The sequence below is a fragment of the Leptonotus elevatus genome, chromosome 21 (assembly GCF_054856555.1).
Source record: "Leptonotus elevatus isolate MCC_2025b chromosome 21, RoL_Lele_1.0, whole genome shotgun sequence".
In the NCBI taxonomy this organism is placed as follows: domain Eukaryota; kingdom Metazoa; phylum Chordata; class Actinopteri; order Syngnathiformes; family Syngnathidae; genus Leptonotus; species Leptonotus elevatus.
Window position 1 is genome coordinate 13504780 of NC_141259.1, and position 15987 is coordinate 13520766.

At 48.8% G+C, this 15987-nt stretch overlaps 2 protein-coding genes across 8 annotated transcripts in view; one reads left to right on the top strand and one right to left on the bottom strand.

Annotated features, from left to right (window-relative positions):
* Positions 1 to 27: 27 nt before the first annotated feature.
* Positions 28 to 12959, bottom strand: LOC147155997 (band 4.1-like protein 3). Of its 7 annotated transcripts, XM_086066441.1 has the most exons (26): positions 12830 to 12959; positions 11433 to 11514; positions 11207 to 11362; positions 10565 to 10669; positions 10448 to 10490; positions 10278 to 10353; positions 9946 to 10067; positions 9391 to 9487; positions 9214 to 9301; positions 7322 to 7366; positions 7034 to 7186; positions 6868 to 6965; positions 6606 to 6781; positions 6172 to 6237; positions 5311 to 5442; positions 5005 to 5237; positions 3829 to 3873; positions 3723 to 3758; positions 3462 to 3644; positions 3082 to 3378; positions 2197 to 2286; positions 1450 to 2121; positions 1175 to 1219; positions 838 to 927; positions 679 to 759; positions 28 to 612 (listed from the first exon to the last, which is right to left on the bottom strand). In XM_086066441.1, the coding sequence occupies exons 2-26, from the start codon at positions 11496 to 11498 to the stop codon at positions 604 to 606; spliced, it is 3204 nt and encodes a 1067-aa protein (XP_085922567.1). In that variant the 5' UTR covers positions 11499 to 11514; positions 12830 to 12959; the 3' UTR covers positions 28 to 603. The 7 variants fall into 7 exon arrangements, with proteins under 7 accessions (XP_085922567.1, XP_085922568.1, XP_085922569.1 ...); XM_086066442.1 differs by lacking the exon at positions 7322 to 7366; XM_086066443.1 differs by lacking the exon at positions 6172 to 6237.
* The window catches only part of zbtb14 (zinc finger and BTB domain containing 14), a 5597-nt gene continuing 2347 nt past the window's right edge, over positions 12738 to 15987 (top strand). Inside the window, exons 1-4 of the mRNA XM_086066451.1 lie at positions 12738 to 12878; positions 13608 to 14017; positions 15319 to 15507; positions 15580 to 15750. Coding sequence (XP_085922577.1) covers positions 15319 to 15507; positions 15580 to 15750 — 360 coding nt within the window. The 5' untranslated portion in view covers positions 12738 to 12878; positions 13608 to 14017. The remainder of the gene's footprint in view (positions 12879 to 13607; positions 14018 to 15318; positions 15508 to 15579; positions 15751 to 15987) is intronic.

Below are 15987 nucleotides of genomic sequence, written 5' to 3' on the forward strand. Positions count from 1 at the left end.
AAGTTGTTAAAACAAAAACGACATGAATGATGACGTCATGATTTTATTATGCCAGTCAAGTTGTTGTCGACGTGATGCCGTATTATACAGCGGGTGGTTTAAGGAACAATAAATAATATATTCAGAACAACATACATAGGTCACAATAATGAGGCAGAGTACAACAAAATGAAGTTTAGTGAGCTTATTGACGTGCCGAGTGAGCAAAGGTGACACTTTTTTTTTCTTTTTTTTTCTGCAAATAGGTAGCTAGATTAGCATGCTAACATCGCTAATGTAGACTGAAGCACTTGTTAAAAGTTGACGGGCTGGTGTGAAAATATGAGCTTTTTCGGCGACATCGACCGGCCGCCATGTTGGTTAACATCACAGCCCTTTTATTGTGTCGGGTGGCACCCATCGTGTCAATCGTTAAAAAGGAACACGATCAAGTATTAGCTGCTATGCTTTGCTGGCAGTCATGCTGTTTTAAACTTTATTCCAGACAGGAAGTTGCAATCAGCGTGTCAAAACTAAAATATTACAGTCGGCTTGTGTCGGGAAAATGAGGTCAGGCTGCAGAGTCAATGAAGGATTTGGTTACGTGGGGTCGTTCGGGGGTCATCAAGCTTCCTGAAAGACACAAAAGGGGCCGTGACGTAAGTGGATGCTCATGCTAATTAGCGTCCGGTCTTTTACCTGATCCTGGTCCATCCCCGTGTCTCCAGAAATCACGATTCTCTTCTCAATCCTGCTTTCGGAAATCCCTCGATGCACCGTCTGACAACAGAGAGAGAGAGAGAGCACGCGAATTGAGTCGAATTTGTCGTCTCCTGGCGTCTCCGGGTCGGTCCTGACCTTGGTAACGTAAGAGGCGGCGGACATCTCGGCCGCGAAGCTCTGCGAAGTCAGCGGCGGTAGGACGGCGCGATCCGCGTCTGCTCGCCTCTGAAACGCCAACAAATTGAATCCCGCGTTAAGCTAGTCAGTCGCTCCCTTTTTCGTTAGCATGCCTTCAGATCGCGTTCCGGCCTTCCCCCAATCGCTTCGTCCTCAATTCCAATGAGTCTGTCATTATTTTTTTGGACTAAGAAAATCTTTTCCTTTTCTGCCACAACTCCCGATTACTTTTTTTTCCCCCCTTGGTTGGTCTCTACTTTCCAAAAGTGGGCATTTTGATGCAAAGTGTCCTCACCCCTGAAGCTTCGAACATCCAAGTCCTCCTCGCCATGGGAACCACCTGACAACGACACATGAACCACGAAAAACGGTTTCAGCCTCTCCATCCATTGGGACAGTTGCACTCAACCACTTGAGGTTTGTTTACAAGGACTGGTCAAATGGGACTTCACAGGGACGGGTTTGAGGGAAAGGGTTCATTGGTAGTGGTTTCATGGGAATTCGGAGGGGAAGGTTTTTTGCAGGGATTTCTTTGTCTGGGATCGGTTTCTGGGACCACGTTCTTGTTACCTCTTGCAGAGGTTCTCCATCCTCGTCCTGACCGTCAAGGTTGCAAAGCGGCGCTTTATTGGTTGAGCCTTGGCAGGTGTGCAGCGGCAGAGCGGGGGAAGGGAAGTTTTCACGTGTCCTCCAGCGATCTTCCTCCTCCTCCTCCTCTTCCTCAGAAATCTCAGAGTCCTCCTCGTCACCATAGCGGAGCGCTGAACTCGTGGCCAGAACTGAACGGGTCCTGGCGCTAACGCCGGCCCCCGCTGTCGCCCGCGCGCGCTGGTCACGCGGACGAGGATCGCTAGCAAGAATGCTACCTGCGGTAGCAACGCCAGCTGGTGGGCTTTGACTTTGTCTGACTCCGGCCTCCATGGCTTCTTCCACGACCGCCTGCGCTAACACACTGATAGCATCTTGGCTAGTCTCACTCACGTCACTAGCCTGGCTACTCAGCTCGTCGTCGTCGTCGTCGTCGAACTTTTCCTGCCGGTTAAGCCACTGAGCATCTCTGATCGCACCTACGACGATGGCCTCGGCGGCATCGTCGGCATGAATGACCGACGCCCCTGGCGGAGGCGGCGGGGGATCACACGGGGGCGGTCCCAAAAAACCTTCTGGCGCTACCTGGCACAATGACTCCGACTCCGACTCCTCCCCTGGCACCACCGTGATGGTCCGGACCCGCTCCGAAGTCTGAAACAAAAGGAAGGAGACAGACGGGCGTGAAAAGAGAGACAGATGAGGATTTAAGTGGGAACAAATGCCAACCTTCAGTAGAGTTTCTTCTCTGAAGCTTTTTTGTTGTCTGGCCGAGTTCAGTAACGCGTTCAGCTCGGGTGACATTTCGTTAAACAGAGGCTGCGCACACACGCACGCACACACATAGGAACATCAAACATCATTTGCTTTAGGATATACTTAAGACGTAGCAGATGAATCAAATTGACGGCTTTGAAATAATGGCATGTTTATGCAGGGGTCAGGGGTCAAGCATAACCGTGCTGTTGCAAAGGCTGAAAGTGAATGCAGAACACAAAGAAATAAGAATGTTTGTTAATCAGATAAGCAGCGGGAAATCAAATGTTTCTCGTCAATACTGGCTTTCGCAAACAGTCAATCAAAATGGTATAAAATGGCTCCCTGGTACCCTGCAAATGAATCGGTGGCGACTCCAATTCAGGTGCGAAATGGCCGTGAAGACAAACATCGAATCTGAATTTTCTATTTGAATCGGAACGAAACCGGTAGTTCTCAACACCCGGGTCCTCTGGGACCCCAATCCAGCCTGTTTTCAAATGTGTCCCTCAGCCAACACAGGTGAGGATCGTTATAAGGCTTTCATGCAGAGCTTGCTGATGATCTGACCACCTGTGTTGGCTGAGGGAGACATGGAAAACAGGCTGGACGGGGGTCCCCGAGGACCCGGGGTTGAGAACCACTAGGCGTAAATAGTTAGGTTTGAATGACAACGCTCACATCTCGGCATGTGTGGCGTTTGTCTGCGGGTGGTGCGCATGCGACGGGTGAAAGCGTGCTGCCTTGCTAGCTTAGCAGTAGCTTGGATAACGCCGGTTGTCAAAACCAGGTCCAGAAATGCATAGCATAGCGCTGCCACGGAGGGCTAGCTAGCATTGGGGCGGGACTTGCACACACCTCATCCTGGGGCTGCTTTAGGGGCGGGTCTTCACCTCCGCAAATGTGGGGAGTTGCGGCTCCTCTGATTGTCACAAGAGGCGTTTCCACCCGACTAACGAGGCTGGGTCGTCCCCCAGTGATGACATCATCACCTGTGGACATCCTGCCTCGTACCAACGTTACTTCCTTCGTACTTAAAGTTTCCGTAGTAACATTGTTGGTTATGGTGACAATGCTGCCGGAGGTGATATCGTAACTCCGCCCCAAAGTGATGCTCCTCTCTTTGATTGGCTGCGGAGGTTCCTGCTTGACCTCCTGCCATGTGCGCGCGCGCACACACACATGAAATCAGTATCCAATCACAGCGTAGAGCCCCCCCCCCGGATCATGAGCCTTACCTCATCCGCTTCCAAAGGTTCGATCATCGGCAAATCGTCAAGTCGGCGCACGGGCGACCCCGCCAGGCGCTTTTCCCACTCGGTCGGCCCCCCCGCCGGCCCCCCTCCCTCTAAGAAGGAGCGCCGCAGGTCGCTGATGGCGCTCCCCACCTTCTCAACCTTCACCGGACTTGAGATCATTTCCTGACGGCAGAATCAGGAGGGGTTCCGCTCAACCCGACAGCTCAACAAACCACGGGAAACAATCGGCCACCATTTTACCTGATCGCTTTTTAACAAATCTTCTTCCTGCTCAGACTGACAACACAGAAAGACACGTTAGGGTTTCTTCCACACACGCGAGTCGACTCATTGTCCTCATTGTTACCTCCGTTCCTGTCAGGTCTCCATCTACGGTCTCCGTCAGCTCTGTCTGAAGACACAAACGAATAAACTTGAGCCGTTATTATGTTGACAGCTTCTATTTAAGTGTGCAGTTTTCATAGCGCTTGTCCTAATCCGAGACGGGGACATCCAGGTCCAGAAAGTTAAAAACCCTGCGACAGCTCCTTTACCTTTTCAGGAGCTCGTTTGCCTGCCAGTTGTTGAGTCGAAGCACCACTAAAGCCAATCTGTGGCCGAGGTTTTACTTTCTGGAACTGGATTTCCCATTTCCGGTCCTAACTGGAGTCTCGGGTGAGCCGCAGCCGATTCCAGATGAAACTGACTTGACTTCAGGTGCAACTTGGAACTGGTCGGGGGGGTCTGGTTACGCTCTTTCGGTTTCAAGCACGCTGCTGCCCTGCGCCTCGAAAAGGCTTCTGGCAAACGTCCGAAGCCGGAGAGGAAAGTGGTGACGTTCCAGGGGGGGAAAAGTGACACCACAGGTTCTGCCAGAATGGCGTGAAACAGATTACATAGAGAGGAACCACTGAGATGGTTCCACTTTTGTGAGTTAGGTAGTGTGTCGTGGTTCTCAAGATGGGTTTTGGTCTCGAGACCACTTTTTACAGGTTTCTGTCTTGTCTTGAATCTGAGACATTTTCTCTCGGTCTGGGACTAAGCGGACTCGTGATTTTTATTTATTTATCAAGACCGGTCTAGACCCGGTCAGTACTGCTGTGATCCGTGCGAAACGTAGAATGCAGGTGCTGCACTGCCTGGAGTGTCGTCCCCCCCCCCTACATACAGAGAGTGAATGAAGAAAAATGAGTCTCGTCTTGGTCTAGTCTCTGTCTCAATACCGTCTAGTCTCGATAATGTCTCGGTCTCGGGTGGTGCGGTCTTGAGTACAACACGAGAGATGGGGCACATCGTAAGCACAAAGTCCACTTTGGCCGTGACTGCAGGAAGACGAACCTCCCTTGGGATGGTCTGTGGTACTTTATGTTTAGGGGCAACTTATGACATTTAGGGTTCGGTTCACTCAAGACTCCTGTGATTGGCTAGCGACAAGTTCCGGGCGTGATAGGTTCCAGTTGACCCTAATCCTCAGCAGGAAGCGCGACAAAACATGGATGGATGGCTGATGAGTTTGAAACGAAACGTCGGCAAAAGTACAAACATTTTGAAGCTTGTTGTCGACTTGCTCGGGAGTCAGCGGACTTTCCGAGGCCTCCGTTAGTTTGCTCTGCTCCGCCTCTTGCTCCGCCTCCTGTTCCGCATCTTGCTCTCCCATTTGCTCCGCCTCTTGTTCCGCCTCTTGCTCCGCCTCTTTCTCCGCCTCCTGTTCTGTGTCTTGCTCCGCCTCTTTTTCTACCTCTCGCTCCACCTTCACGCTGCCCCGCACCTCCACAACTAGCAATGGAGAAAAGATAAGATGATGAGAAAAGAGACACGATTTTGCTTTGATTCACTTTTTTCCACTCACTTGGTATAAATACTCCCTCCTGATTGGACCCTTCATCGGTCTGCTCCTCCCTCCTCTTCTCAGGCGTCATCGTGGTGATGAGGTCACTGACAGTGATGGCTTTAGACACCATATACAGACCCGTTCCCATGTCTACACAAACACACACACACACACACACACACACACATGCTTAGTCTTCATGGTCCTCTAAAAAAAAATTATTATTTTTTTTTTTTTTAAATATTTAAAAAAAAAAAATTTTAAACAGCCAATCAGAGCTCAGGACACATGCATTGCAGCCAAGGCAGCAGCCAATCTGCTTCAGTCCTCAGGGGTGTGTGCACTAGCATATTCTGTAACGCCGCCTCCAAAGTGCAAAAAGAACATTTTGGATGCCGACGTCCTGCAATTCAGGGACCGGACTTTCCCCGTTCGCCACAAACGAGCCCCAACAGAGCTGCAGCAGAACATCAGCTTCTATCAAACCTGCGCTATTTCCACATGCCAGACAAGGTGGGGATATTGTGGCAGCATTCCACATGGAAGATAATTAGAAATATGATGACATGGCCGGGGCGTTCCTTTTACACGGCGAGCTCCGATTACAACCACCGGAAGACAAAATTTGGAGCGACAGCTTTCGTGTCCGCGCCGTACAGCAAACAGAACATCGATCAGCCACACAGAAAAGACGAGAAACTTGAGCTTTGAGCAGGCAGGCGGCGTGGAGAGATAAAAAAAAAAAAGGAGGCGTGGCCACCTGCGAAGCTGCCGCAGCTGGTTTCCTGCAGCCGATAAGAAGCTTAATAAGGAAACATGTCGGCACTGCGACCAATCATAGCCCAGTTCTGGCGCTTGATTGACATTTTTACTTTCTACCTGTTTGTGTGCTTCCAGTGATAGCTGGAGAGCCACTGAGAGAGGATGTGGGCGTGTCATTGGGAGCTGAGGATCAATGAAAACTCTGGTCATTGACATAGATTTAAAAAAAAAAAAAAAAAAAAAGGATTCCCAAAACCTGACTAAGAAACATGAAGTCGCCAACTAGATCCCCAAAGGACCGTTATTGGATTGGATGTATTTTTTCTGTCTATTTACAGATGTGTCAAATCCAGGTCCAGAAAGTAAAAAGGTGCTTCCACTCAACCGGCAGTCACAGGGGTTTTTACTTTGAGACCTGGATTTCAGACCTCTGTCTATTCACACGTTGAAAAAAAAAATTTAATTAAAAAAATAATAATAATAAATTAATTTAAAAAAAAAATAATAATAATAATAAAAAAGGTCGGCCGTGTGGACCATAGGCGCCATACCTCCATCCAGGCTGCGACTCAGCAAGTTCCTCTTGCTGATGCATCGTGGGAATTGGGGAGCGGGTCTGGAAATCTGAGCGCTGACCCGGCGGGACTGCATCTGAGTGCGACCGCTGTAGCGGAACTTGGAACCGAGGGTGAGAAACCGTTTGGGCGGCTCTTCCGGAGAGACGAGTCTGAGGAGGCAGAGAAGGTCGGGAAAGGTGAAGATGGCGCGAGGCGGGCGGGTGGGGACCTTTTTTCGACGTGACGCTTTGCTAACCTGAAGAAGGAGTGATGCTCCACGCACACTTTCCACAACCTCTTGGCCGCTCTGTGGTTGAGCAACTTGAAGGCAATCGTCGATTCAAACTGTTCAAACTGGACACAAACCAGCAGTTCGTCTCTCAGGTTATCAATCGGTTGAGCGCCCCTCGGTGCGGCTTCACCTCTTCGGGGCGGATCTTGATGTAGAAATTGTTCCTTTTGTAGGAGATCTTCAGGATCTTTGGCCACGAAAACCTGTTGATCCTCAGCCGGTCCCTGTAGACCAGCAGGCCGCTGCTGCACACGCCCAGCATGATGGCCACGCCTTCCGAGTCCTACGCACACACACACACACACGCGCACAAGGCGCTTGTCTCAAACGGGGCTCGCGGCGTCCGATGACGTCCCAACATCGAATGAAGCGAATCCAAGCAGACGAAAACGTGGACAAAAACTGCACGCCGTCTTACCTCGGAATGACCTGAAGACAAGCAAGCAAAGCGGCTTCCTACCATCTAGTCCGTTCAAAGCAAAACAAACAGACAAGACAAAAAAAAAAAAAGAAGCCGATTCACCAAGAGGCACATCACAAATATCCGTCTTAGTGCAGAACGTGTGAGGTGGTTCCATGCCAAAATGACCCTCCCCAAAAATCGGAAAATTTGAAACAAGCAGATTTTGATTTGGATGAAACTTGGTGGACTCGTTGATAGTGATGGCAAGGCACTAAATCTCAAATCTTAGGTCAGTCGGAGCAGGGGTTTGGAAGCTATGGCAAAAAAGGGGCGTGGCCACCTTCCTTTGAACTCGTATCTCAGAAACTACTGGGTCGATATTCATAAAATTGATATTTTTGGAAAGGGAATTCAACAAGGATTCCAAACCTGTCGTCATTTAGAAGATTGCATGTTTTAGTTAGCCTGGCCAGACACACCCACTTTCTTCAAAAAGAAAGTGGGTCTGGACAGGCGGCAGTAGACAGCGATTCGGTTCTGTCCGAAAACAGGACGGCCCAATCAAATTCGTCTATTTGCGTGACGTCGTCTTTGTGCACAACGTCACTCTTCAGTCATCAAATTTTTCCCAAACTGCGGACCTCGACTCAGGCTGGAGTCCTGCAGGTTTTAGAGGTTTCTAACTGCAGCTGATTCCAATTAACAGGATTGTTATCAGACTTATGCAGAGCTTGCTGATGAGCTGATCGCGAATCAGCTGTATTGAAGAAGGGAAATATCCAAAACCTGCAGGACTCCGGACCTTGAGGTTTTTCATGAAATTTAATCTCTCACATGTTTTTAAAAAAAAAGTTTCAGAAATATATTTTTTTCCCAACTTTCAAAAAATAGTCAAACTTTGTTGAGGTCACGTGATCCGCGAGGTAAATTTCAAGGTCAAATTATAGGTCGCAAGATCGAGTCAAACATGCATCTCTGTCTTCTAAATGATTTATTCGGAATCCTTTTTGAATTCCCTTTCCAACAATACTTGTTTTTTGCGAAGATTGGACCCAGTATTTTCTGAGATATAAGTTCAAAGGAAGGTGGCCACGCCCCCTTTATGACGTAAATGTCCAAATTCAGCGGGCCGCAGCTCCCAAATCCCTGCTCCGATTGGCCTTGAAATTTTTAGATTTGGGGTTATGCAATCACAAGTAAAACCAAGTTTCATTCCAATATAATCTGCTTGGTTAAACCCACTGGCTGATTTTGGCATGAACGACACTCGGTACACACGCAAACACGCACACACACACACACACACACACACACACACACACACACACACACACACACACACACACACACACACACACACACACACGCGTAAACCAAAAAACAAGACCACTTGAGACTTTGCTCAAATTAGGAACAATGTAAAATTCCGCACTTTACACAAACAACCCTGTGTCGGCAAAGGGGTGCGTACTACGACTCATTTAGAAAAAACATTTTGCGTGTAAAATGAAACACAGAAGGAAAAAGCAGGCAAGACAAATTCTGAGCGCATCATTCAATTCACTTTGCTGGCTTTTGTGCATGAGCTGAATCAGACGTAATGGAAAAATCAGTGGACAACGCACACGCACACACACACACACACACACACACACACACACACACACACACACACGATTGACTACAGGCAAGAAGTGGGTCATGTATTGGTGATTGGTTGTGGAACAGAATTTGTTCATGTCAGGCTTTTCTCTGCTCTTGAGCCATTTTATTAGGAACACCCGCGTGCCGACGTCGAGCTCAGAATCGCACAGAATGTTGAAAATGAAAACGTAAAAAAAAATCTATTTTAAGCGGGACATTTCTCGCCATTCAATAATTGCGTGTGTGTGAATCCGTGTGTTTACCCTCGCGTGGTGAAGGTCAACTCCGTACATGGAAAGTTTCTTGACGTTTTCCAGGAAAAGCATCTCGGCTTCAGCTGGTGTCATTCCTCTAAAAAAAGACGATCACAAATGTTGACGCTGTGAAGAGTTTGCGTCGTCGCTGACGCGATTTCAGAGAAATGAAATCTGCTTTTCAACCTGTAACTTTTGTGAAGCTCCGTGATCTTCTCCTCCATTTGCTTGCTTTGGTTTGGAGCCAAGGAAAGTTCGCTCACGTAATCGGAGCCGCAGTCATCTGAAGGGAGGACAGGGATGAGGGACAGGCAGAAGGACAGGATGAGGGACAGACAGAAGGACAGGATGAGGGACAGACAGGACAGGATGAGGACATGGAGGACAGGATAAGGGACAAAGCGAAGGACAGGGTTTAAGGGCAGAAGGACAGAATAAGGGACAGACAGGACAGGATAAGGACGTGGAGGACAGGATAAGGGACAAAGCGAAGGACAGGGTTTAAGGGCAGAAGGACAGGATGAGGGACAGACAGGACAGGATAAGGACGTGGAGGACAGGATAAGGGACAAAGCGAAGGACAGGGTTTAAGGGCAGAAGGACAGAATAAGGGACAATGTGAAGGGCAGGATGAGGGACAGGATGAGGGACGTGGAAGACAGGATAAAGGGCAAAGTGACAAAGACAGGATTAGGGACAGGACTAGTAGCGGGCAGGAGAACGTCAAGCATAGTGCGTTACCCGCGTCGTAGTCCCCCAGCTCGGATTGGACGGTGTAGGAGCCGAGGACGGTGTGAGTGGCGAAGGAACACGGAAGTCGACCCGAGGCCACGTCCTGTCTGAGCTGCAGACACAGGAAGTACCTGCCCACAAAGTCCACACCGTAACGCGGACGCCTTGACTTACTTACTGGCTGGATTTTTTTGCGTTTGTGCTGCGAACCGTCAAACCAGCTGACCCCCCCCCCCCCCCCCACTCCAGCTCCTGATATCACTCACTATGCCACGCCCATTAAAGGCACAAGTCCAACGAGAGACGGACAACAAACTCTGGATAGAACTGAATCAACCTACCTGGTGATGTCCTCAGAGAGTTGGGCAGGGTTGGGGGGGTAAAATTTGACATTGAAGGAGAAATTCCAAGTGACGCCTGCAAGTACAAACACACACACACACGCATTTGACCTCGTCACCTCTGACCTCTTCAGGTTATACAAAAGTCCATTTTCACAAGCGTTGCTGACCTCTAAGCTGTTTCTTCATCTCCTTCCCAGGATCCAACCAGTTCTGGAAGACAACGTTCAAAGGTCACAGGGGGGGGGGGGGGGGCAACATGTGGGCTACGGAATCGGCGCGCCAACCTTGTTGTTGTCGGCGTCTCTGAAGGACAAAGCGAAGTAGTCTCGCTCCAGCAGGTTGACGTGATCGCAGACTTTGTCCAAAAGCTGAAGACCACGAGCGCGTTTCTGCACACATGGCAAAACGCCGACGCCGTCAACGAGGCCAAAATTGCCACCTTGCAACCCGAACACACACGCGCCACTTAAAAGGTCTGCTACCAGAGGTGTGTCAAAACCAGGTCCAGAAAGTAAGACCATGCCACAGTTTGACACACGCCAGAGCTTCTACTCAACCGGCAGGTAAACAAGCCGGTTGAGTAAAAGTACCCGTGGTGAGATCTGTTTTTTTTTTTTTCCAGGCTCACACTGTGCTCCCCTTTGTCTTTCTTTCCTCCCTCCCTAATGCCTTCATTTCACATCTATAAGATCTCAGGGCACTGAAAAGTGACTCCTGACAGGTCTTGCCGTCCTGTCTCCCTCTGTTGGTCGTTGTTTTTCATGTTGTGCCTGTTCTTCTGCCTGCTTTTCGGTTTGGTTACCAGGGTTGGGGAAATCCAGGTCCAGAAAGTAAAAACCACGACATCGTCACGCCATCGAGGTATGCAGTTATCACGCTATTGGTCAAGGTATGATGTCACGCAGTTGATGAAGCGCCGCTCTCACCTCCAGCGTGCAGCTGAAAACGGATCCGTCCAGCAGGGTGACTTTGGTCTGCATGGTCCTGAAGCTCAGAGACCTCCGGACGGGGGACGGCGCGACCGGACCGCTCGAGGCCAGCTGAGCGCTCCGCTCGTCGGCCCACGGGACGCCCTCCCCTAACTTATCAGGGGGGGGGGGGGGGGGTGATGTCAGGTTTCTGGCCGCGCCGCGTGACAAGATGTTTCTTTACCTGCGTGGGCGCGGCCACTACTGGGAGAGACTCCGCCTCCTGCGCCTCCTGCTGCTCGTTTGTCATGTCGACTCGTTGAACGCTGCGCATATTGATTAGCAACACAAATGAGGTCAGGTGAGCTTCGACAAAATCACACAATTCAAATATAGATTTAAAAAAAATAAAATAATTGATTTGTTTTGTGGATGTCAATCTTTTGACCCACCAGCTGTCGTCATGTGAGCGTCGCCATGGCAACGCTTGAACCAGGGATGGAGAAAAAGGGGATTATGAGAATGTGCTCTGTTTTTCAGTCAGTCGATGTGGGTCAGTGTGTGTGTGGGGGGGGGGGGGGGGGCGGGGTCTGAGGGCAGAGCGAGTCGGGACGATTTTTTTTTTTTTATAGGGATGTTTGATACCACATTTTTTTCAAACCCATAGCAGTACAAGTAGTCACTGATACACATACAATGCCACTGGTACGTTTGATAAATTACCCCCCCCCCCAAAAAAAAACAATGACAGATTATTTTAAAGACCGATATATCCCAAAACATGTTTCCAAAAAAAAATTGCATTACATTTTATATTCTTCTAATTTCTCGTTCTTGATCGTGGGTGTGTGACCGTGTGTCGTAAATCAATTCCAATTTCCAATTGAAAATAGTATTTAAGTCCATAAAAATATGCAAATGAAGCAATGTGATGAGTATTTCTCATTTTCCATGCAAGTGTTCACTGTCAAGCAGAAACTTCCTATGTCCATATTTGGTCAATTTCCCCTTCTTTTTTTTTCCACAAATGGATGCTACATGGGCGGGTTTACTTTTTACAAATGATTTCACATTCTAAACTGCAACAAATGACTTGCTGGCTTTGATGATTCCGTTTTTTTTTTAGTTTTCCTGAAAAGGGGATGCTTTTAAATTCCGCCCGACATAATCCAGCGATATTTTACAACATTAGTTTTCTACCACAAAGCATTTTTTTTTTTTACATTAAATAATGTATACTTGTGTTAAGGTCACTTGAAAAACTTTAGTGGGAAAAGGAAACAAAAGATCTGCGTATGATTTATAGCTTTTTGCTCAAATTGCGGATATAAAAGTCGTCTTAATAATAATATGCACTCGTTTTGTATTTTCCAATTGGCTTTGAATGCAAACGATCGCATGGATGCTTTCATCCTGCAGAAGGAAACACCCCAGTCAGCACAGCAAGGCACAGCAAGGCACTGCAACGCAGGCGCGCAGCTGCAGCATGATGAAGCAAGTGGAGGGGGGGGGGGGGGGGGGTCGTAAAAAAAGTCTTCATTCGCTCCAGAGACGTCGAACAAAACATCGCGCGGGTTAGCTCTTGCGCGCGTCTTCAACATGCAATCTCGTCCATCAATTGCAAGGTGAAGGCGTCCTTACCTTGGCCTGCCGGCATCCGGGGCGCTCGCCCTCTTCGTCGCGGTTACGGGTAAGCGTTTTTTTTTTTTCTCTCCCTCTCTCTCTCTCGCTCTCTCTCCGCAACGTCATATTCGCTGGCGCAGTGACGTCATGACGTACAGGACGGGCGGGGGCGCCTCAACTGAAAATGAGTCACACATTTTTGCGTGACTTTTTTTATGAATAAGTCATGAGATGTTGTCGGGTCACGTCTCTCCATCTCGGTGACCCTCATCTCATTATTTTATGGTTTGATGATCACCTTTGACCCCACGCCCCTAGAGATGATTTCCCTACAACTTTTTGTGGGCACTTGTGAGTTGCTGCTTGTGATTGTTGTTCTTTTTCACCAAACATTATTTCATAAGTTAATTTTAAGTTGTCCTTTAAGATTGTTCTTATGTACATGGCCGCCCAGCTGGCTTTCTTTTATTTTACTTATGTTTTTTTTTTTAAATCCTGTTACATTATTTGTGTAAGTGGAGGGAAATGAAGAACGTCTTTGCACACATAGCAGAAAAGACATCTTGCTTTGTGATCATTAATGATTGGTGAGTTGCTTTCGGATCTTTTCTGTGATTGGTGACAATATGTGGGGTTCATGAATGTTGTGGAAACTGTGAACATTGGGGGGCATGCAGTGTGGATTACAGCTTCCTGCACTTCATTTTGTAATCAGGCATGGGACTTTGGTGTCTGGTGATTGAACAGGTGAGCAACTTGACTGAATGATGACGCCTGAACTTTGTTTTCTTTTCAGCACTTGTGTTTCTTGGTTACTGATGTCGATTTTTTTAAAGCCCATTTCGATGTCTGTAACACACCCATCATGGCGTGTAACACATGTTGACGTCACGGCACTGCCAAGTAACCCAAAACATGACGAACCGGGTCAGAAATGGCACCACGTGAACATGTGGACCGCTCTCCCTGAAAGCCGCCGTGCGTCGCGGCAGCGCGCATGCGTGATGAGCCGGCAGGCGCTCTGTCTGGGATCTTCGCGTGCAGGCGCAAAGCGCGGCCTCGACGACGACGACATTAACAACATCAACAACAACAACAAAAAGAATAACAAGAAGGAGATCGGCGGGCAGGAGGTCCAGGGTTTCTGGCAGCCGGTCCTCCGGTGAGCGGACAGAGCCGAACATCCCGACCGCTGCCGACACTGAGGTATGAGCCCGCCGCGCCCGCGCCCTGTTCGCGGGGATGGCTGCGCGTTCTCGATCCGCTCATGGCCGCCTGCTCGCTCTTGCTGCCCGCGTGCCTGCGTCTCGCTCCCGGGTAGAGCCGCGAACGCGAACGGCCGCGCGCAGAAGTCCGCCCGCCACTGATAGCTACGATCCAACCACACAACACGCAAAGTGAACCGAGAGCTCGGCGGAAATCGCCATCTTGTGCCTTGAGTCCAAACGGCAGCCAGCAGGCCGCGAGTCCGCCATTTAACAGCACAAACATACGAGCCGTCGTCGTCCTAGCGGGCGGGCGGGCGGTTGGCCGTCTGCCGGGAACGACACAAATGTGCTTCGGTCGTTGGTTTATTTAGCTTAATGGCGGCTTCGCGTCGGTCTTTGATGAGCTCTGCCACGAAAATCAAGCAGCGGCTTCACCATTTCGCAACAAAACGTTTCCGTTTGGGCGCCGTGCACCCTCGGCCGACCGCTCCCGCCTCCACTCAACCCCTCGGCGTCCCATCTTGTGCCTGGGCTTCGGTTTCGTGTCCTACTTTGCTTGTTAGCAGCTCCATGCTAATCGTTAGCTCTTTGAAAAACGTCTGCGCGTGACGTCACGTGCACACGCACACAAGTTCAGAAGCGCGTGCCCGCGATCCAAAACGTTCACGACGTCGTTACAAAAATTCCTTGACATTTTGGCGCCATTGTGGTTCCACACTTTAAATTAATGTGTTTTTTGTGTGTGCCGCTTTTCAAACTTTGAGCTTTACTAAAAACGCAACATAGTAAATTTGTAATTGCCAATTCCCAAAGCACGTCACAAGTCAAAATGGCGGTCAACTCTCTGCTCATTGAAAAGCATTGTACTTTGAATAGTTGTAATTTGATTTGTAAGGATTATTTAGGTTTCAAAATGTGGTTTGACCACTAGAATAATCTGCCTGGTTGTGGTTTGTATGCTCGTCATAGGCAAAAGCAATACAATACGCCATCTGTTTACACTATATGTGAAGAAAGCTTTTGCATTGTGGAAATATCACAAATGCACGGATGTTCGGAATTGTTAATAAATTCTTCTAATATCTACTCATCTTAATTTGGGCAAGAGACGACCAGTCGCCAGTCACACGTCGACAAAAAAAATAATTCACACCTATGGCCAATTTAAGAGGTTTAATTGAACCTGGCTAGCATGCATGCATACTTTTGGAATGTGGGAGAAATCCGAAACATGATCTGTAAAATAATTTCGTCCGAGTGAAGAGTGAAGGATGTGTGTGTGATGCTCACGCGGCGCAGATGGCCGAGACGGTGAAGTACGTGGACGAGGAGCACAAGAACGTCTTCCTCAAGCTGCTCAACGAGCAGCGTCTGGAGGGCGAGCACTGCGACATCGCCGTGGTGGTCGAAGACGTCAAGTTCCGCGCTCACCGCTGCGTCCTGGCGGCCTGCTCCAACTACTTCAAAAAACTCTTCAAAAAACACGAGGTAAGCGCACGGCAGTCCCGCGTGGAGCGCGCGCACGGCGGCGGCGGTACTCATGTGCGCGCGCGTGCGCAGGTGGACAACTCCTCCGTGATCGAGATCGACTTCATCCGCTCGGACATCTTCGAAGAGGTGTTGAATTACATCTACACGGCCAAGATCTCCATCAAGAAGAGAGACATCAACCTGATGATGTCGTCGGGACAAATCTTGGGCATCCGCTTCCTCGACAAACTCTGCTCTCAGGTAGGCGCGAGCGCCTGTGTCGAATTGGAGAAGGGAATATTTCAAAATGTGAACACTGCCAGATTTATATTTAAAAATAAAAATATTGTGTTGTCTATTGATATTTGTTTCTTAACTATTGTGAGAAATCATGATCAATATCTTCACATCAATTATAAATAACATTATTAATAGCAATTTGAATGAACTTATTTCAGCAGTGTGTATCAAACTGGGTAGTTGCGCGATGAGAACGGT